This window comes from Microcaecilia unicolor, chromosome 1 (assembly GCF_901765095.1).
Source record: "Microcaecilia unicolor chromosome 1, aMicUni1.1, whole genome shotgun sequence".
Lineage (NCBI taxonomy): Eukaryota > Metazoa > Chordata > Amphibia > Gymnophiona > Siphonopidae > Microcaecilia > Microcaecilia unicolor.
The window spans coordinates 555,121,256-555,144,056 of record NC_044031.1 but is presented as its reverse complement, the minus strand read 5'-3'; the positions used below and the strand labels follow the sequence as shown (position 1 = coordinate 555,144,056).

At 44.5% G+C, this 22,801-nt stretch overlaps 1 protein-coding gene across 1 annotated transcript in view; it reads right to left on the bottom strand.

Annotated features, from left to right (window-relative positions):
• Positions 1-22,801, bottom strand: part of FZD6 (frizzled class receptor 6) — a 69,590-nt gene that overhangs the window by 7,479 nt on the left and 39,310 nt on the right. The window contains exons 3-5 of the mRNA XM_030217564.1: positions 17,854-18,853; positions 1,961-2,109; positions 964-1,392 (exon numbers count right to left, since the gene is read on the bottom strand). Coding sequence (XP_030073424.1) covers positions 964-1,392; positions 1,961-2,109; positions 17,854-18,853 — 1,578 coding nt within the window. The remainder of the gene's footprint in view (positions 1-963; positions 1,393-1,960; positions 2,110-17,853; positions 18,854-22,801) is intronic.

Below are 22,801 nucleotides of genomic sequence, written 5' to 3'. Positions count from 1 at the left end.
AGATTTTACATTACACTTACAAAACAAATGTGAATCAGAAACAAAAAGCTCTAAATGATGAGATTTCTTAAGGTGTAACTGCATTATTAGGGAGCCATTAGATCTGTGAATCATTATGTGCAATTCAGGATCAATTTTTACAGTTGCAGCTCCAATATTATGGAATGCATTACCAATTAGTGTGCAAAATATTTCAAATTTATCAACGTTTAGAAAGCATCTCAAAACACTCTTGTTTTAACTTGCTTATGCAGATTCCATAAAATAATGTAATATTTATTAATAGATACTGATGGATTGAAGTAATGAGAATTACGTGATGATTTTAAGTTATTTCTCCTTTCTGTAATGTCTGTTTTGCTGTAACCCACTATGATTACTGGATATAGCAAGCTATAGGTTTTAAATAATAAGTATGGATGCTTAAATTTGAAATATGCTAATACTGTGTTACACTAGTATTCTATAAGGGAACTTAAATGCCTAGATTCTGTTATAGAATATTTATTTGAATTTAGCTAACACCTTTTTCGGTAGTAGGTCAAGGTGAGTTACATTCAGGTATACTAGGTATTTCCCTCTACCCACAAGGCTTACAGTCTAAGTTTTGTACCTGAGGCAAGGAAGGGTTAGGTGAATTGGCCAAGATCACAAGGAGCAACAGAATTTGAAGAGGGATGCTCTGGTTGTCAGTCTAGCGCTCTAATCATTAGGCTACTCTTCCACTTTTGCCCTTGGAGAACCTAAATGGAGGTACCCAGTTATAGAATTACTGCCTATACAAAATGTCACAGAATTTTCAAAAACCCTTTCCCCAACAGTACAGATGAATAAACCTATGAGCTACCAAAGAACATAAGAGACTTTGTTCGTGCTGTTTTGGCTTCAAAAATAGCATCTCTCATTATGAATTATAGCCCACTCAAAAAAAAAAAAACAACACGCAATAATACAGCGCCTCACCTTGCTTCAGTCATAGGTTGCACACTTTCAGATAAGCTGCTTAACTTGTTACCACCACCAGTCTTGCTTTTCTTTTCCATCGGTAGTGTGGGCATCGCACAACCAGATGGTGCTTGTGATGAATGTTCTTCTCGGTCATCATTTACTTTATGGGTGCAGGTTTCAAGCCCTTTCATGTCTTTTACTAATGTTTCTTGGGTGCCTTTCATTTCTGTGCATGCCTCTTGGCTTAAAATGTCATGACTGGTTATTGTCACTGCTGAAATTCCATGATTTGCCTTGACACCTGTACTTGTCCCCATGGACTTGGAGATAACCTTTAATTTGTGTGAACTAGATTTGTAGTGCTTCTTATGTTTCACTTGAGAATTATGCTTTAAAAAGAATTCACATGATTCCTGAAGTACTCTTCTGCTCTCCCTGATTGGGCTGGAAAACAAATACAAACACAGTGAAGGTGTTAAGCATTGAAGGCAATGAAACCTTGAGTGGTACAACATTCATAACCTTACTATTGCTGTGAACTACTGCATTAACTAGAAGGATTACATTTCAAAAATGCTCAGTAGCTATTCTCTCTGAAAAGGCTCATATCTGTGAAAAAGATACATATTTTTGTGCATGTGATATATTAGACAGGTTCTAAAAGAAAATAATCCACAAATAACAACTGCATTGAACTAACCTGTTCAAAAAGGCATACCCTACAGATCCAACCTAAATACCTGAACTCTACAACACAATGAAACCAAAGCACGTAATGGACACAACATAACTCTTCAGCTCTACGATCCCCTAAATGTGTCTACTCCACATGAACCTTATCCTACCACAACATCACTTTGTATTTGTTTATACCGGAGATGGCGAACGCCTTTCCGGTACTATGTAAGCCACATTGAGCCTGCAAATAGGTGTGAAAATGTGGGATTCAAATAAATAAATAAAATCATCTTCTTCTACATGCCTTTCAGTCCCATCAATAGAAAATTCTTACTCTCTTTTGCGATTCCTGTTGAAGAAGTTGACCCATTCAGAGCAAGTCTTTCTACTTCCCACCCAGAAGACTGCTGAGATGCCAACAATGAGTGTCATCAAGTATTTGATCAGAAACAAGGATAGTTCAGGTCTTGCCAATGTTTTAACCTTAAAATTAAAAATAAAATACAGTACATTTCAAAAAAGCAGAAAAAATATATATCTGTCCACACATATACATACTGTATAGTACAAATATTAAAACATCCCTGGAAATGTTCCTTACTGTTTTGATCTCATGGAGACAGAAGGTATACATGCATATCATATTTCAGACATATCTGTACATATTTTATCTCACATTATCTGTGCAGCCTAAGCAAGCTAATTATTTACCTGATTTATATCCCACATTATATCTAAGCGAGACTATTTATTTAAGATTTTGGGAGAGCTTGTTTGATCAGAGTTAAAGAATATCTTGTTCGGTTATACTCACCAGTAGTCACTCTGTTTAAGACACAATACAACAGTACCTCTTAGGGAAGCACATACTAATGCCCATTTGTCCACTTTGTAATAGTGAAAAATGGATGGTGAACACACCTAGGGCTACTTTTACTAAGCCCTGCTAGTGAGTCCCATGCTGCAAATGAGGAAGCCCATAGGGATTGAATGGGCTTCCTCTCATTTGCCATGCCAGGAATTGCTAGCGCAGCCCCTTGTGATTACAGCAGCAGGGCTCAATTGAGCTAATGAGTCTTGTGATGTTGGGTATGCTACTTCACTTTTAGCTGATTCAGGTATGTAGATCTTTGTTAGTGTTATTGTTTTATGAGTTGTTTTAATGTTATATGTTTTAATGATAATGAATGGAGGGTGAGGGATTCCCTCCATAAACTGACCGACTAAGTCATTGCTAAATAAGTAAATAAGAAGGGAGGATACATCACCCATGACTGTCACCTTTTCTCATCCCTTGATTCCTGGCCTTCGAGTTCACTGCAGAAGTAGATGTACCAGTGCTGTCCTTTTATTTGCTGAATCAGCACACATGCCCATCCCTCAGGTGAGACGGAGAATATAGTTTGATTTCCTGGCTGCACCAGGCTATATAAAGAGGTCTAACAGTTTAGCTCTGTCTACATCTGCTGGCAGGTGGGGTATAACCCTTTTGTCTGGACTGGTCAGGCAAGGCCAAACCAGGATGCAGAGTGAGGCATGCAGGATGCAGAAATCCAAAGCAGTTGTATGTAATAGGTGTTGTGGGGTGGGGAGAGGCTGATGTGCACAGACCAGGACAGAGACCTAGGGACAACAGTGTAAGCTCTTTGAGCAGGGACTGTCCTTCTATGTTAAATTGTACAGTGCTGCGTAACCCTAGTAGCGCTTTAGAAATGTTAAATAGTAGTAGTAGTAGTATGTCAAGGTACAGAACAATGTGATAACGTCGAGACCAAAGCTAGAGGGCTGCTGGGCTGCATAGAGAGGAATAGCAAACAGAAGAAAGGATATAATACCCCCGTACAGGTCATTGGTAAGGTCTTACCTGGAATACTAAGTTCCAGGTAGAGGAGTGGCCTAGTGGTTAGGGTGGTGGACTTTGGTCCTGGGGAACTGAGTTCGATTCCCACTTCAGGCACAGGCAGCTCCTTGTGACTCTGGGCAAGTCACTTAACCCTCCATTGCCCCATGTAAGCCGCATTGAGCCTGCCATGAGTGGGAAAGCGTGGGGTACAAATGTAACAAAAAAAAAATTTGGAGGTTGTATATAGGATATACAGAGGCTAGAGATGGTTCCGAGGAAAGCAATCAAAATGGTACAGAGTTTGTGCCAAAGACATACAAGAAGAGACTTGAGGACCCAAAGACCTATACTTTAAAGAAGAGAAGGAGATATAATACAGACATTTACACATTTGAAAGGTAATAATGCCCATGAAGCAAATATTTTTTAAAAGAAAGAAAGCTACACAGCTAGGCAACAGAATATGATGTAGCAGGAGAAACCTTTTCACCAAAAAGGTGATGACACTTGGAATTCCCTCTTGAAGGAACTGGTGGAGACAATAACAGTGATCGAATTCAAATACAGAAAAGACACAATGCCTAATACCATCATCGCAGTATAATAAAATCAATTATCCCAACATTAACACATCAAACCACACTCTCCCTGTTGCGGACACCCTGAAACTCCTAGGCGTAACAATTGATCGCAATCTTAATCTAGATTGCCATGTAAAAAATGTCATAAAGAAAATGTTCTATGCAATGTGGAGGCTAAGAAGAGCAAGACCTTTCTTCCCAAGAGAGACATTTCGCTTACTGGTGCAATCATTGGTTCTGAGCCATTTTGACTATTGTAATTCCTTATAAGCAGGATGCAAGGTACAAACCATCAAGAAACTCCAGACAGCCCAGAACACCGCAGCCAGATTGATATTCGGCAAGGCGAAATATGAAAGTGCCAGACCCCTTAGAGGAAGGCTGCATTGGCTCCCACTGAAAAATCGTATTGCATTCAAGATATGTACCTTGGTTCATAAGATCATTTATGGAGATGCCCCATCCTATATGTCAGACCTAATTGACTTACCAGAGAGAAATAACAAAAGTTCATCATGCACCTGCTTAAACCTTCATTATCCCAATTGCAGAGGACTTAAATACAAATCTGTACATACATCTAGTTTTTCATACATCTGCACACAACTATGGAATGAATTACCGATCGCCATAAAAACAACACATGACTTGACAACCTTCCGAAAATTATTAAAGACTTATTCATAAAGGCGTACAACAAAGATTCCCCATAACGATTCGACTCCCAAATTATTCCTATTACAACTATCATGGAACCCTCCTATTTGTTCATCTTAACTACATCTTCATGACTGAATATTATATCTTGTCCTGATATCATTATGTTATGTTTATATATCAATCCACTTCTTTTCCAATGTGGTTTACTTATGCACTCTTATTTGTAACAATTGTACAATTATTATTCCGTTAATATGATTGCTATGATATTCTGCATCTATATGTCGTTATAACATTTTGTAAGCCACATTGAGCCTACATATAGGTGGGAAAATGTGGGATGCAAGTGCAGTAAATAAATAAAAATAAAAAAAAAGAAGTTGGATGCACACATAGGAAACCTAAAAGGCAAAAGGATGGAAACAAAGCATTGTCTTAATTAAAAACAGCACTGAAATGAATTTTGCACTTATTAAAATGCAAAAGGTGGGGGTGGGGGTAAAACTGCATGGAATGGCATTTTACTGGGCAGATTGGATGGGCCATTTTGGATTATCTGCTATCATCTATTACGTTACTATGTAAGAGGAGGTCTGGAACATAAAGGTTTCAATATATCCACTCTCCTTAATGTTCAAAAACCTAAATGGAAATTTAACCCAAAGGTTTAAACAGTGGCTCTAATGCATTCAATACAACATGATAGGCATGTCCCACTTAAATCACACACTAACAGTCTTTGACTTTGAATTCCCATTCCCAAGATAGATGTTTTGCTAAACCAGCCTGCCTCCATATTCAAACATCCCATACTCTGAATAACAGACAGACTGTTTGGCCGTTGGATTGTGGGTGATATCCCGACGAAAAGTTCAGCTTTACCTCAAGGGCCCGATTCAGGGCTCACCAGAACTTCGAGACAAATTGTACTCCTCGATCGGAGGTAATAGATTCTGGCAGACCATGGAGGCAAAAAATAGCGCTGATGAAATACTGTGCCAGTTTCACTGCTGAAGGAAGGGTAGGCATGGGTACGAAGTGGGCCATTTTAGAGAACCGGTCCACCACTACCCAGACAACTATGTGCCCTTCAGAGTTAGGCAGATCCGTAACAAAGTCCATGGCAATGTGGGTCCACGGTCTCTCAGGTACTGGTAAAAGCATCAGCAACCCCTGGGGTCTCTGACAGTCGGCTTTATGCTGGGCACACTCAGGACACACGGCCACAAACTCCTGCACATCCTGATCGAGTGAGGGCCACCAATACTGCTGGGAGATGAACCGCTTGGTTCCCAAGATCCCGGGATGTCCTGCCATTCGAGAGGCATGCCCCCATTAGAGCGTCCTTTCTCTCAGCCGGGGTGGCATAAAAGTCATACCCCGCAGGTACTGCTAGCGTCATCGCGGCCACAATGGTGTCAGGTTTAATTACATACTGCAGGGGTTCCTCCTCCAGGTCAGCCTCCATAGACCTGGAGAGGGCGTCCGCCTTGGTTTTCTTCTCAGCAGGACGGTAGGTCAGAGTGAAATCAAAGCGGGAGAAGAATAATGCCCACCGGGCCTGGCGAGGATTCAGCCTTCTCGTTTCTCGTAAATAAGTCAGATTTTTATGGTCCGTGAACACCGTGAAGGGCTCCTGTGCCCCTTCTAGCAGATGACGCCATTCTTCCAAAGCCAACTTAATGGCTAACAGCTCCTGATCCCCGATGGCATAATTCTTCTCGGCGGGGGAAACTTCCTAGAAAAGAAGGCACACGGGAGGAGCTTCCCACTGGAGTGGGCCTGGGACAGCACAGCTCCTATGCCAACCGATGAGGCGTCCACTTCCATGAAGAACTTACTGGCTGGGTTGGGATGGCGTAACACCGGTGCCCCGACAAAAGCCTGTTTAAGGGTTGCAAAGGCCTTCCGCACCTCAGGCGACCAGTTACGGGCATCCGCGTTCTTCCTGGTCAAGGCAGTAAGGGGAGCGACCACGGACGAGTAGTTCCAAATGAACTGCCTATAGTAGTTCGCGAAACCTAAGAAACGCTGTAGAGCCTTACGCCCGGTGGGTTGCTGCCAGTGCAGGATGGCTGTCAACTTACTGGGGTCCATACGCAGCCCGTGGTTTGAAATGATGTACCCCAGGAAGACCAGTTTGGAACGATGAAATTCACATTTCTCCAGCTTCACATAGAGGTGGTTCTCCCTTAACCGCTGTAATACGACCTTCACATGCTCCTGGTGCTCCTCCTCAGCCCTTGAAAAAATTAGGATGTCGTCCAGGTAGACCATCACAAACTTGTAAAGGAGATCTCTGAAGATGCCATTCATGAAGGCCTGGAAGACGGCTGGGGCATTAGCTAGTCCAAACGGCATGACCCGGTATTCGTAATGCCCGTCGCGGGTGTTAAACGCCGTCTTCCACTCATCCCCCTCCTTGATCCGCACAAGGTTGTAGGCCCCCCTGAGATCGAGCTTGGAGAAGATCTGGGCCCCCTGGAGGCGGTCAAACATCTCAGAAATCAAGGGAAGCGGGTACTTGTCCTTCCACGTGATGGCGTTAAGTCCTCTGTAATCAATACAGGGGCGCAACCCCCCCCCGTCTTTCTTTTCCACAAAGAAAAATCCAGCCCCCGCTGGCGATTTAGAGGGCCGGATGAACCCTCGAGCTAGGTTCTCCCGAATATACTGAGACATAGCTTCCGTCTCCGGACACAATGCCCCTTCACTCCGCAATGCAGGCACAGCCCCTTCGAGCATAGGTTCTGTCCCCTCGGGCGCACCCAGTGACTGGGGAGCAGGGCTCCGGTGCGAGCTCTTCGAGTTAGCCCCTCCAAACTGTTGACCCGCGCGACGTTCACAGGCCCGCTCCCTGAACTGAATGTCCACCTGGGTGCAGAGACGGATGAGGTCGTTCAGATCTGAGGGCAGCTCCCGACCTGTAAGTTCGTCCTTAATGTTGGCCGCAACCCCATGCCAAAACACCGCAGTAAGGCTTGGATTATCCCAACCTAGCTCTGCGGCCAGGGTCCGAAATTGGATGGCGTACTCGCCCAGAGAGAGAGAGTCGCCCCTGATGTAGGTTCAACAGCTGAGTCGCCGCCGAGGAGGGCTTCCCGGGTTCCTCAAAGATGAGCCGAAATTGCTTCAGAAACTCTGCCAAGTTATCCAGGAGGGGATCCTTCTTCTCCCATAATGGAGAGGCCCAGACCAGAGCAGGTCCCGCCAGTAGGGAGATGACATAGGCCACTTTCGCCCTATCCGACGGAAAATCTCGGGCCTGCAACTCAAAAACAATTTGGAACTGATTGAGGAAGCCCCGGCAGGTCTTACTATCGCCCTCGTACCGCGGAGGCTGAGTCACACGAATACCTCGGCCACGTGCGAGGGAACCCGGCGGGGTGAGAGCTGACAGGCCCTCCGCAGCCCCAGTACCGGTCAGCGAGTCCACACACTGACTCAGCGTGTTCAGAACTCCCGATACCTGTTGTAGCCGAGCATGCAGTTGCTGGAGCAGCTGCATGGGAGATGGTTCGGTCGAGCTCGTGGCTTTAGCGTTCTGTAATCCGTTGGGTTGGTCGTGAGCCCTTGGGCCCTGGCTGAAGCCAGCAGAGCACCGACCCAGGCCAAGGGGAGACCGACCCACCACCATACACCCCATCTACACAATACCCCTAAGCTACCCTCCCCCGCAGTACCTCAGGAAGAAAGGGAAATAGGCATACAGGCGGGCCTCGTGGCCGAACCAGAACCCAGGCGCACAGAGTCATTCGTGCGGGCCTCACGGACGAACTGGAACCCAAACACACACAGGGAGGTATGAAAGAACCCAGAGGGCCCCCCGGGACCCCTAGATACCGAAGCCAGGCCCTCCCCAAGACAGAGGGGAAAAGAAACCCTAAAAGCCACAAAAGCCAGAAATAGATACAGCAAACCAAAGGAAAGGGTGAGATAGCCCCCCAGCCACAGGCCAGAGGCACAAGACCCAAAAGGGAGGCAGAAAACCTTTGCCTCAAACCCACAGAAAACAGAGGCAGGAACACAGAACACAAAGGGTTAAGCTTGCTGAGCCAGCCGGCACACAAGGGAGAGAGAGAGTTCCTTATCAACAATCAGAGAGAAAGCTGGGGAGCACGGCCTACTGAACAAACACACTGTCAGAGGCATGGACACAATACACACAGTACACAAAGGGTTAAACTCACTGAGCCAGCAGGCCGAGACACGGGGAAGAGAAATCCTCAGAATAAACAAACAACCGGAGAGGACGCTCTCAGACAAGCAGCCTAGCTGAAACGAAGGCTGAACAAAGCCCAGCCCCCACTGACAAACAAGCAGCTGGCTTCCCACAGAGAACTGCAGGCAGTGAAGGGAAGCCCAGCTGGAGGCAAGAGAACTAATTACACACGCACACACACAAACACACGCTGCCCCCAGCTAACACAAACAAAGAGAAAGGAAAGAAATCCCTGAACAGGAAACTCAGATCAAAGTCAGAGCACAGAGTACGTTCTGACAGAGAACTACGCGGATTTCTAGTCACCACAAGAGTAACGTTAAAGCAAAGTAAGTAGCAACATGCAGGCTTAAGTACATCCACTGACGTCAGCACAAACCCTGGCAGCCAATGATATTGTAAACTGGATATCTCATAATCATACTGGCAGTCCTTGTGACCCGTCCTCATTAAAATTAACTGACTTTTATGGGATTATCTGACTTCTTTCTCACAGAACTTTGATTAATCTGGTTTTGGCAGGCTTTTCAATTTAGGAAGGTCTTTCTAAGATATTCATATGCAAGGGACTTGTCTCTGAGCAGACAGTGTTGGAGGAGGGTGGCTCACTACCCACTGGAGATTCACATCTGCTGTGATCTGTATCAGATTAGTAGCTAGAGAAGGGTTTCAGACACCTCTTCTGGTGATCTTAGTCTGGTTTTCAGGATATTAACAATGAATATATATGAAATAAGTATGCATATGGTGGGCTTCCAATATATGAAAATTTATTTAATGCTTATTTACTGTTGATAACCTGTGTGGTCAGCAGGTTAGGTTTGGGAGGCCCTGGATCTTGCTTCTGTCCAGATCTTCTCTGAACAATTCTGTTGAGAATTTTTAATATCTGGTTTCAAGATCATCAAAACCTGTAAATCTAGTCTGCAAGTAGATCATCTGCACATCCACAATTTTCATGTAAATCTGACCCAGGTGACCACAGCTGCTATCAAGTCCATGTATCAAACGTTTGCAAAATTCAGTCCAGAAAGTACCACTTCAGATCTGCAGGAGTATTCTGTCCTCTGAAAGCTGACATTTCCTAAGTGTGCATGGAACCTGATCCCAAATAACTGTGATCTTGAAATGATGGCAGATAACTTTTGTTATCCAGCCATACTCCAGTAACACAGTGACCAACTTGTTGTGGGCCTTGTACAATTCCAGTGAAATCTATCCAGAATACAGATGTCATCTAGAAATGTAAAGACAAAGAAGCTGTTATTTAGATAAGCTGTCAGGCTTACCAAGACCCTAAGCTTCCTGAGTCCAAGAGAAGACTAAATGGCAATGTCCTGTTCTAGAAAATGTTGCTCCAAGGTGAACCAAAGAATCTTCTGGTGCTATTCAGCAACTGAGATATGCAGACAGACATCCTGCAGATCAAGCCAGCAAACACCTGCTGGTCAAACAGCCTGAAATAGCCTGCTGCTCAAAGAAGTTCCTTGGGAGATTAGAAAATTCTATCACAAGGATCTGTCAACTACAGTCTATGGGTCAGAAGCAGCCTGCAGAACTCATTTTTCTAGCCCATCATACATTTCCTGCGCACAGCTGGATTTCATGGAGCCACTGCACCAACTCTTGGTTCAAAGGGGCAACCGCAGATGCTAAACTCTGAGGATCAGTTGCTTCCTCTTCTAGGTCAAGGGCCTCTCCTAGATCTTCCCTAGCCAAGACTACATTCTCACTGTAGACAAGAGAAGCTGACTTCAAAACTCTTGAAACATGGTGCCAAATACAATATATATCCTGAGAGTGGGAAAGAGGTTGTGCTTCTTTGCCATAGCTCAGATCTCCAAGTCTTAGGGAAAAGTATGTAGTAGGATGCAACCTGGATGGCTTTTCTTATAGAGAAAGTCATACAGTTTATAGTACACTATATTTCTGGGATCTTCTAGAATATATGCTGCAAGGCCTGCATTAAAATCCTAATTCTGAAATGGACCAGAGTACACCCACCACATAGTCCTACGTACATTAAAAGCAGAAACTACTACGATTTAACACACTCAAAAGCAAATGCATCTACTCAAATACTTCCATTCAGGGAAGTGCACTTTTCAGAGATCTCAACACCACAATCAGCGATTAAAAAATTCAAACTGTCAATACAAAATGGTCACCAAGGGGCCCCACCACACAGTGCAACGAGTTAAAATGACAGTGACAGATTCTGAGCATGAAGCCATGCTCCAATAACTGTCAAGTCTGCGGTGATGAGGCTGATTTCAAGGCCGCAATTGCTACCAAACCTCCTACTTGGTGCCTGGTAGGGGTAATACAGATGATTCTTGGCTTCCCCTTGACGTTGTCCCTCGGTGTTAACACGGATGATGCCAAATCCTTACATGTCCTCGGGTTGGGATCAGAGGATGCCCAACGATGATGGGCACTACCAATGTGCAATGCTGATGCAAGGAGAAACCTCCTTGATGTGTCTCCAGTGTCTGATGCAGCTCTAAGAGCCATAGGGACCAATACTTCCCTGGCTGACGTCTCTGGATTGGGCTTGAATAAGCAAAAATATATTTGTGCTGCTGCCTATTAATGCTTCTTGTTGATAGCTGTGAACACAGGTGACAAAAAGGATTATGGTCAGGTCCCAAACACTGCAAGCACCATGAATGACTACCCATAAGGCATATAGTCTTTTTGCATCTGGAGCACTTTTTAAAACCACTGGCAGTTTTCTAGGACATCTTAGGAAAAACAGCCATAGTGAAATTAAATGAGGCTATTGTGACTAGAAAAAGAAGGGGGAAAGGGCTCGCAGCCTAAGTGCTTGGGTCCTAAAGGGGTCTTTGGAAAATAAGAAAACTTAAAAAGTGTTGAAAAATCTAATAAAATTAAAGTGACGGTAGTACCTGGTCCCATATGAAAGAACATAAGAAAAGCAGCTGAAAATAGGCAAAAAGAAGGTGAAGCTGCAGAAACTTGAAAGACAAGATGGTGCTAGCTGAGAAGAGAACAAAAAACTGTGCACTCTCTGCTCCATGGAAGAAAGACGACTGTCTTAGGTCCAGCTTAATGATGGTGGGCAGGAAGGTTTACACATGTGTGGTGGATGTTGTCAAAAGCTTCTGAGAAAAGGAACGCTGGAGAGTCTCTGTGTTGGGGTTCCGCTGGCAATGTAACTCACATGTGAAAATATAAAGTCCTGCTTGTCCTTAGAGCAACATATGAAACCTTCTTTAAAGTAAATTCTAGAAGAGAGTGGTCATTTCAATTATCTGTTCAGCTTTACAAATAAGTGGTACAAACGTTTTACAATTCGCCACAACTGAATGTGCTGTATGAAAGAGTATTCATTACTTATTTCACATCGGCACTTGTAATTACTACAGAACATTTACAAATTCATTTGGGAAAAGTGACCTAATAGAGAAATTGGCTGAGAATCTGGGAGGGCAACAAAAACAAGGGATAACACAAATGAAGAACACCAAAAAAAAGTGTGGTTGACCATAAGAAGCGAGTTCAAAGGCAAAAATGAAGATAATACTCTCTTGTTGAGGAAGCTTTGTATCCTTGAATAAAATGTTGCTTCCTCAACAAGAGTATTATCTTCATTTCTGCTTGGAGATATGTCCTCATTGTATATGAAATTTATAGTATACTAGCCGTTAAGCCTGTAAAAACGGGCGAGATTTCCAGCTACCCTCCTCACCTCCGCGCCCCCTGCACTGACCTGACAGTGCCTCTCAACTCCGTGTGAAAGCGCTACAGGCAGCAGCAGATCGCTCTGCTGCTGCCTGCAGCGCTTCCACACGGAGGTGAGAGGCGCTGTCAGGTCAGTGCAGGGGGCACGGCACGGAGGGGGGCGGGAGCGGCGGCGGGGATGGTGGGAGGGTGGAGGTTGTTTCGCGTGATGTTCCTTTCCAGGCAGCAGCAGCGGTGTCCGACAATTCGACTCAGTTTCCCTCTCTGTTCCGCCCTCTGATGTCATGACGCGAGGGTGGGACAGAGAGGGAAGTCTGTACTGCGCATTTGCAAGTGAGTACGGTCACTTGCCGTTTATTTGTTTGATACTTTAAATTTAGCGGCTTGTCTAGTTTTCCTTCACATGTTATTACAAGAATAATCCGTTCCACTATAACATTTGTGTGTCAAGTGTCCCTGTTGCCATCTGAACCATCAGTCAGCATTCTAAGCTCTCCGGAATGAGAAAAATGCTGTCAAGTAAGGGGAATAAAACATTGTTAAAAGTAAAATGCAATTACATTTTGAATGGGAAAATTAGGTTCTTACCTTGGTAATTTTCTTTCCTTTAGTCACAGCAGATGAATCCATTAACTGATGAGTTGTGTCCCCTACCAGCAGGTGGAGATAGAGAACACTAAAAACCATAGTGCCTCCTGGACGGCTAGCTCCATCTGCCTCAGTATTTGAAGCTTCCAAAGCAGTATTAAACCGCACAATGGAATAACATGAACTTTCCTCACAGTGAACCAACGCCCCAGAACAGGAGCAATAACACAAAGGAGGGATGAGCTCAACCTCCTGCAGAGGAACAGTCTGTAGAAACTGAAGAACTGGTTTTCAACTCCTCCTGAAGAGGGAACATATCTGCATGATAACTGAACAAAAGCAAAGTCAGACAGGGAAGGATCATGGATTCATCTGCTGTGACTAAAGGAAAGAAAATTACCAAGGTAAGAACCTAATTTTCCCTTCCTTGTCATCAGCAGCAGATGAATCCATTAACTGATGGGTTATATCAAAGCAATCCCTAGATAGAGCGGGAACAAGCCACACCACGCGCAAGCACTTGTGCTCCAAAAAGCACGTCCCTCCTGGCAGCCACATCCAGTCTGTAATGACGGGCAAAAGAGAGCTTAGACGCCCAAGTAGCAGCACTACAAATCTCTTGAAGAGAGAGTGCTCCAGTTTCAGCCCAAGAGGAAGAAATCGCTCTTGTGGAATGTGCCTTAAAGGCATCAGGCGGAGGCCGGCCAGACAGCAGATATGCAGAAAAAATGGCTTCCTTAAGCCAACGGACTATAATGGCTTTAGACGCTGGAGACCCTCTGCGAGGACCTGACAACAAAACAGAAAGGTGAATATGACATCCGCAGATACTGCAACAGAACCCAGCGCACATCCAGAAGGTGCAACTGCCCAAAAGATTCCGGAAACTCCTCCCTGGAAAAGGAGGGTAAGAAAATGGGCTGGTTCAGGTGAAACGCTGATACCACCTTAGGCAGGAAGGAGGGCACCGTACGTACCGTCACTCCGGACTCTGAGAACTGCAGAAATGGGTCTCGACAGGACAGCGCCTGGAGATCAGACACCTGTCTCACCAAAGAAATGGCCACCAAAAAGACTGTCTTTAGAGTTACATCCTTCTCCGAAGCTCGCCTCAGCGGCTCGAAAGGCGAACACTGAAGAGCCTTTAATACTAGCCCCAGGTTCCAGGCCGGACAAGGCGCCCGCACGGGAGGACGGAGCCGAAGCACCCCTCTAAGAAACTGTGCAATGTCCGGATGTGCAGCCTGGGAGAGGCCAGAGACCTTCCCCCCAAAACATGCCAGGGCTTCCACTTGAACACGCAAGGAATTATAGGCCAAGCCTTTTTGTACACCATCCTGCAAAAAGTCAAGTATCTGCGAGACGGAAGCCTGTGTGGGTGTGAGGGCTTTAGCAGCACACCAGGACTCAAACTGGCACCAGATCCAAGCATATGCAATGGAAGTGAAATGCTTGCGGGCCTGCAAGAGAGTGGAGATGACCTTGTTAGAATAGCCTTTGTCTCTCAATTGCGCCCTCTCAATAGCCATGCTGTAAGACCAAAGCGGCAGGGATCCTCCATGGACACCGGGCCCTGTGACAACAGGTTCGGTACCAGAGGCAAGGGAAACGGAGCCTCCACCAGCATCCGCCGGAGGTCCGCATACCACAGACGCCTGGGCCAATCCGGGGCTATGAGAATCACCAATCCCTGGTGTAGCTGAATTTGCAGGAGAATGCGCCCTATTAAGGGCCAGGGCGGGAACACATACAGGAGGCTGGCGGGCCAGGGTTGAGCCAGAGCATCCAACCCCACTGAGCGGGGATCTCTTCGTCTGCTGAAGAAGCAAGGGACTTTGGCGTTTGCGCTTGATGCCATGAGATCCACCTTGGGCCTGTCCCATTTGGCACAGATTTGAAGGAACACTTCGTCTGCCAATGCCCACTCCGCCGGGTCAATCTGATGCCTGCTGAGAAAGTCAGCTTGCACGTTGCTCTGACCTGCGATATGAGCTGCTGACAGAAGCTGTAGATGCAACTTGGTCCAGTGGCAAATCTGAGCGGCCTCCGCTGCCAGGGCTGCGCACCGAGTGCCGCCCTGGCGTTTTATGTAGGCCACCGCTGTCATGTTCTCCGAAAGAACTCTGACAGACAGCCCCTCCTGGGTCTTGTGAAAGGCCAGAAGAGCCTGAAATACCGCCCTCAGTTCCAAGCGATTGACGGACCAACCCGACTCCTCGGGTGTCCACAGACTCTGGGCATAACTTCCCTGGCAATGTGCTCCCCAGCCCTGCAGGCTGGCATCCGTTACCACCAGGCACCAACTGGGAAGGGCTAGCAGCATTCCCCGCCGCAGCCTGCTGTCTGAGAGTCACCACTCCATACTGAGCCGGGCCGCAGGGAGCCACGTGAGTCTGCATTGATAATCCTTGGATATCGGAGACCATCGTTGAAGCAGGGCAATCTGCAGAGGTCTCATGTGTGCTCTCGCCCATGGTACCACTTCCAATGTGGCTGTCATCAACCCCAACAGCTGGACAAAGTCCCAAGCTCGCGGGCGAGGCATCCGCAGGAGCAGACGGACCTGATTTTGAAGCTTGCATTGCCTTAGCTCAGGTACGTAAACAAACCCCGAGCTTGTGTCAAACCGGACCCCCAAATACTCTAGAGACTGAGAGGGGGTCAGGTGACTTTTGGGTATATTGACCACCCAGCCCAGAGACTGCAGTACTGAGACCACTCTGGCTGTGACATGATGACTCTCCTCCTCGGAGTCTGCTCTGATGAGCCAGTCGTCGAGGTACGGGTGAACCCAGATACCCTCTCGCCTGAGAAAGGCAGCTACTACCACCATTACCTTGGAAAAGGTTCGGGGAGCTGTGGCGAGGCCGAAAGGCAAGGCCCGAAACTGGAAATGTTTTCCCAACACCGCAAACCGGAGAAACCGTTGGTGCGGGGGCCAAATAGGAATGTGCAAGTAAGCTTCTTTTAGGTCCACTTTCTGACGGGGAATTAACCCGTCTATGTTTAGCGTGCATCCAACGCTCAGGGGAAGCCACATCATCACTCAGCCCCGGGCCATCCTCACGCGGAGGGAAACCAGGTGGCAAAGCAGTGTCAAACACCTGCAGGAGAGATCTCTTCAGCATAAAGGCTTTATGTAGCAAAAGCACAAATTCTGGGGAGAAATACTCGCCCTGACCTCCCGTCTCCAAATTAGGAGCGACGGGAAAATGAGCTCCTCTGGAAGGCTCAGCCCGAGGCGGTCCCCTGCCCTCAGACTCCTCCGCAACTGCGGGGGTTGAGACATGCGGTGCTTCCAAGATGGCGCCCGCTGCCAGCTCCAATGAGCAGGAAGAATCATCGCTTACCATGCTCGTGCTAGCTCTACCGTCTGAACAGCATGATTTACAGAGCCCGGCTGCCGATATGCACTTGCCACAACGGGAACAGCGCTTAACTCCCTCAGCAGCCATCGCCGAAAAACGGCGGAAAAAATTCAAAATGGCGTCTTCGCGCCCAAATCACCCCGCTCTAAACACCATCTGCGGGCCTTCCCCAGAGGAGCTGAGTACCGCTCTTACCTCAAAGGACCGTGTCCAGGAGTTCCGGTCAAGCTGTAACTCAAGAAAGCCTCAGAAATAGTAGTGCTGAAAAACACGCTTTTTTTTTTTTTAACGCTGTGAGGAAAGCTGGAGGCAAACAGCTACAAAGGCACTCCGGAGGAAGCGGGGGAGTGGGAAAGGCAGGGAAAGGGCGAACCTATGTGCCTTTAAAGTGGGCACCACCAGCCACAACACCCCAGCTCAACTGGCCAAGCACAGGAGCCACCCCAGGCAGAATCTTGAAGGAGCTGAACAAGCTGAGTCCAAACCTGCTGGGAGATAGAGAAATACTGAGAGGCGGATGGAGCTAGCCGTCCAGGAGGCACTATGGTTTTTAGTGTTCTCTATCTCCACCTGCTGGTAGGGGGACACAACCCATCAGTTAATGGATTCATCTGCTGCTGATGACAAGGAATAGTTAATTGCACAATCACTGGTGCTGGCTCATATTGATAAAGTAACTCCAGACTATTTTATATACAATTGCTCATTTAATTTTCAAGGTACCTAAGTACGATAGAGCCACCCCACTGCTTCTGCAATTGAATTATCATCAGTACAGGCACATATTGTTTTTAAACTTTGTTTTTTGTTTTTTTTTAAATTGTGCACGAAGAGACACCTGCCTATATAACAACTCATTTGTTTATCAGCTCGAAATGCTGTTCTGGGTTCTAGGTATTTTTAAACTCTTTACTATCCAGGTCCATTAAGGGTAGTATATACAACATTTTTATCAAGTTCATTTGCTTCTCAAGTGGCCAGGCATTGGAATGAGTTATCTGTACAAATCAGAGTTCAAAACAACTATGTTGTATTCTGCAAATTATTGAAGACCTTTCTATTAAAAAAACATTTGGGTTTAAATAATTAATTCAGATCATCAGTTGATGGTACATGTGGGATATGTCATGTAATAATAATAATAATAATAATAATATTAATTCAACATCCTGGTCTTTCAAAAATAAAGATGTTCCCATAAATGAGATGATGCCTTGCAATTAACCATATCAATAAATTGCATAAAATTGTGCTAGCTACCTGATAAGGACAAGGTATGTGATATTCTTTACAGTGATCAGAGACCCATGTGATCTCCCAGGTTGTCCTATAAATCTGCTCATAGACATAGCATCCAAGAAGTGTGACCAGTGGTACAAGGTACAAGCCACTAAACACTCCAATTCGAATCATAAACTTCTTCAGTTTCTCTTGGTTTCTTTCATCATGTTGTATGACTTGCCGCACATGATTTAAAGAAATAATTCCTGCTAAAAGGAGAGACAGCCCAATAATAACGCATAGGCACAGTGGTATAAGAACAAAATAGCGAGCTGCATCCAAATCATAAAAACCAACAAAGCAAACTCCACTGATGTTGTCCCCTTCAACTTTGTTCATGGCCAGAAGTATAACTGTGAGAATTCCCGGAATGCCCCATGCAACAGCATGAAACCACATTGACTTTTGTTCAATAGCCTCACAACTCCATTTTCGTCCAGCTGCCAAGAACCAAGTAATGGTGAGAATCACCCACCATACAGTCCCTGCTATTGTGCAAAAATACAGGAGCATAAAGAGAATGGTACAACCCTTGTTTTGTGAGCCAAGAACCACCACGTCTCCACCTTTATTACAAGCTGTGCTGTTACCCAGTAGAAAGCCAATAAAGTAGATGAGAGACACCATGCTGTAACAGACAGCATAGAAGATGATTGGTCTTTCTGGGTAACGAAATCTTCGGACATCAATCAAAAAAGTCAGAAATGTGAACAGAGTTGCACAAAGACAAATTATTGAAATTATTCCAATGAAACCTTTTGCAAAATCTAATTCTTCCTTGCTGAAGTACATATTAGGGCAAGGTGGTGCACACTGCCTGACTCCCAAAAATGTGTAACTTTGCTCATTGGGGGTCTTCAGATGTTGTGGACACCAAAATCCATAGTCTCTCTGAACCTGCTCTGGTACTTTCCGCATATCTTCCACTTCTGATGTCAGATTAGGTGCAACAATTACATTGTCATTACAATCCTCCAATCTAGAGAGAGAAAAAAATACATAAATTAAAATGTATATCATGACTACAAATATATATTAGCTACCATATATCCTATAGAGGGAGGGGTGGCCTAATGGTTAGTGCAGCTGGCTTTGATCCTGGCAACTTGGGTTCAATTCCCACTACAGCTCCTTGTGACTTCAGGCAAGTCACTTAACCCTCCATACCCCAGGTACAAAAGTTAGATTATAAGTCCTGCATATAATGTGTACAGCACTGCGTACATCTAGTACTGCTATAGAAATGATTAGTAGTAGTAGCAGTAGTATATCAGTGGTTCTCAAACCTGTCCTGGGGGACCACCAGCCAGTTGGGTTTTCAGGATATGCCTAATGAATATGCATCCCCCAAATAGTAACTACAAAAACTATTTTCAATTCAGCTTTATGTACTTACAAAAAAGTTCTTGCAATTCCTACATATTAAATATAATACAGCTTGTCCTTGCTAATCATAGCATCCTCACTCATACGCATTCACACTAACCAATCAATCACACTATTTCCTTAGGAGTGATGATATGGTCACACATATATACTATATTCATTATACAACTAGAAAATAGTTTTTACTGCTTTATGCCTTGCCATTCATTTCTCATAAATGTCCAGCAATTATAAACAGTCTATAGTTGACTTAAGCATAACTTGCTAGCTGTAACTGCGAATTAGATAGATATCAAAACAAACTCGCTTATCCAAGTGTCTGGTTTCTTAGCCAAAATGCGGTTAGAATCATCAATAAGGTAATATATGATATGATTATATCTGTGTGCATAAGAGGGATGGTGGTGTAGTGAGGGTATCTGGTTTCTTCTATGCTGTTTTATTTTTGTGTTTAGTTAAACCACTGATGACGCATTTGTGAAACGCAGCTACTGCGTTGAGTTTGACGCCAGCTTTAATCGCTGAAAAGACTCAACAGAGAATTGGAGAAGAGTGTTGTTAAGTGGCATTATCACAATAATGGATACTAATTAGAGGATATAAGTATATCACTCGACTACTGAAGGAGTTGATGGTCATTGGACTTTTACATGGACAAGCAAGTTATAAGAAACCAGACACTTGGAGAAGTGAGTTTGTTTTGATATCTATTTAATTCGCAGCTACAGCTAGCAAGTTATGCTTAAGTCAACTATGAACAGTTTATAATTGCTGGACATTTATGAGAAATGGATGGCAAGGCATAAAACAGTAAAAAAATGTTTCTAGTTGTATAGTGAATATAGTATATATGTGTGACCATATCATTACTCCTAAGGAAATAGTGTGATATTTTAGCTTTGGTAGAGAGTGATTGGTTAGTGTGAATGTGTATGAGTGAGGATGCTATGATTAGCAAGGAGAAGCCGTATTATATTTAATATTTAAAGGAATTGCAAACATTTTTGTAAGTAAATAAAGCTGAATTGAAAATAGTTTTTGTAGTTACTTTTTTGAGGAAGTATTAATCTTTGTAACTAGAGTGATAATATACTCATTAAGAAAGGAAGGTGTGGAATGAATATGCATAAGAGATTTTCATATAATGGAGGTGAAAGGAATGCAAACCTGTCTACTGCATATTCTTTAAGGATATCCTGAAAACCCATATACCCCAGGAAGGTTTGAGAACCAGTGTTCTATACTACTGATAGTTATTTGTAATGCACAGTTAATTTATGCCCCTCTGGTTTCTTCTCTCTATCCTTCTGCTGATGCCAGTCAGAATAAACAATTTTGACAATGCACAGTTTTGAGTTATTCATGGAGTGAACTACAACAAGGACAAAGTGATCACTTTCTACACTTTTGGTGCTATTCAGCACCATAATATATAGCCCTATGTTACTGTTCCCCTTTCCCTACTTGATCCTCTTCTCCCTATTTTGAATTAGGCACTTTCTTTTGGTCCACATTAGAGAGCAAACATAGAGGCTCATTTTCAAAGCACTTAGACTTACAAAGTTCCATAGGTTACTATGAAACTTTGTAAGTCTAAGTGCTTTGAAAATATGCCTGATTGGCTCAAGAGCTTAATAGAGCCTATCTGCAATTGACAAAAGGCATCATCCGGAATCAACAGCAAATGTTTTTGTCCTGACCTGATAACAAAATGCCTGTGTCAAAACCCCCCAAACTGGATTTTCTATATGATTGCCTATCCTGCTTATTTTCGAAGGAGAAGGCCGGCCAAATTGGTATAATTGAAAGCCAATTTTGGCCGGCTTCAACTGCTTTCCGTCGCGGAACCGGCCAAACTTCAAGGGGGCGTGTCGGCAGTGTACCGAAGGCGGGACGGGGGCATGGTTAAGAGATGGCCAGCTTTGGCCGATAATGGAAAAAAGAAAGCCGGCCCTGACAAGCATTTGGCTGACTTTACTTGGTCCCTTTTTGTTCACGACCAAGCCTTGAAAAGGTGTCCCAACTGACCAGATGGCCACTGGAGGGAATGGGGGATGACCTCCCCTTACTCCCCAAGTGGTCACCAACCCCCTCCCACCCAAAAAAAAAAAATAAAAAAACTTTTTTTTTTTTGCCAGCCTCAAATGTCATACCCAGCTCCATGACAGCAGTATGCAGGTCCCTGGAGCAGTTTTTAGTGGGTGCAATGCACTTCAGGCAGGCGGACCCAGGCCCATCCCCCCCTACCTGTTACACTTGTGGTGGTAAATGGGAGCCCTCCAAAACCCACATGTAAGTGCCCCCCTTCATCCCTAAGGGCTATGGTAGTGGTGTACAGTTGTGGGGAGTGGGTTTTGGGGGAGCAAGTAAGGGAGTAACCATACTCTGTAAGCCATATTGAGCCTGCAAATAGGTGGGAAAATGTGGGATACAAATGCAATAAAATAAATAAATGTACCTGGGAGCAATTTGTGAAGTCTGCAGTGCCCCCTAGGGTGCCCGGTTGGTGTCCTGGCATGTTTGGGGGAGCAGTGCACTACAAATGCTGGCTCCTCCCATGACCAAATGCCTTGGATTTGTCAGGGTTTGAGATGGCCGCCATTAGTTTCCATTATCGCTGAAAACCCATGCCGGCCATCTCTAAAGCTGGTCCAAATGTTGAGATTTGGCTGGCTCCGACCGTATTATCGAAACAAAAGATGGCCGGCTATCTTGTTTTGATAATACGGTCGGGACGCCGCTTTACGGGGCCGTCCTTAAAGATGGCCGCCCTTATAGATGGCTGGCCCCGTTCAATTATGCCCCTCTATGCCACTATAAATGAGCAAACGAATAATCAACCTACCCTGATGCACAGTGATTATTCAAATATGGTAGGCTATAGAGTCTTTGCACTCTCAAAATATACTCAGAGGTGAATGAACTTCAGTAGATCTTCATTATATCTAGAAATGTGGTATAAAAAATTCACTATAAAGACCTAGATACTACTTATGCTTTTGCAAATATGTTAAATTCCAAGTCTATATAGGAAAGGTTTGACCAAGTACGTATTTTTCATCATGTTATTAAATTTGTAAAATGTTTCCAAAAATTCAAAATGAAAACTAACTAAGACATGGGTAATAAAGTTTATCAAATCTAAAAAAATGCTTACCAAAGTAGTCATGTTTTAAGGCATTTTCAAACATCTTTGATGTCAAGTTCAGATTATAAACCCTCCAGGGACAGGGAAATATTTAGGGGGCAATACTATAACTTGGCACCTTCAGTTAGGCATGTTGATGCTGTGTGCCTTTATAGAATACAAGAATAAATGTAAATTGGCATGCCTACATTTAGTGTCATTGTTTATGCCAGCTCTATGGCAGATGTAAATGGGCATACCTAAATTCAGGAAAAACAAAAGAGCCAAAAATCTTCCACAAAAACTGCAAGCACAAGCCAAAAAAAGGGTGGAAGCCAACAAAGCCACAAGTCCAAAGATATCAAATTCCGAGGACATTTAATTTACTGTTCCAAATTGTTTATCAATAGTGCA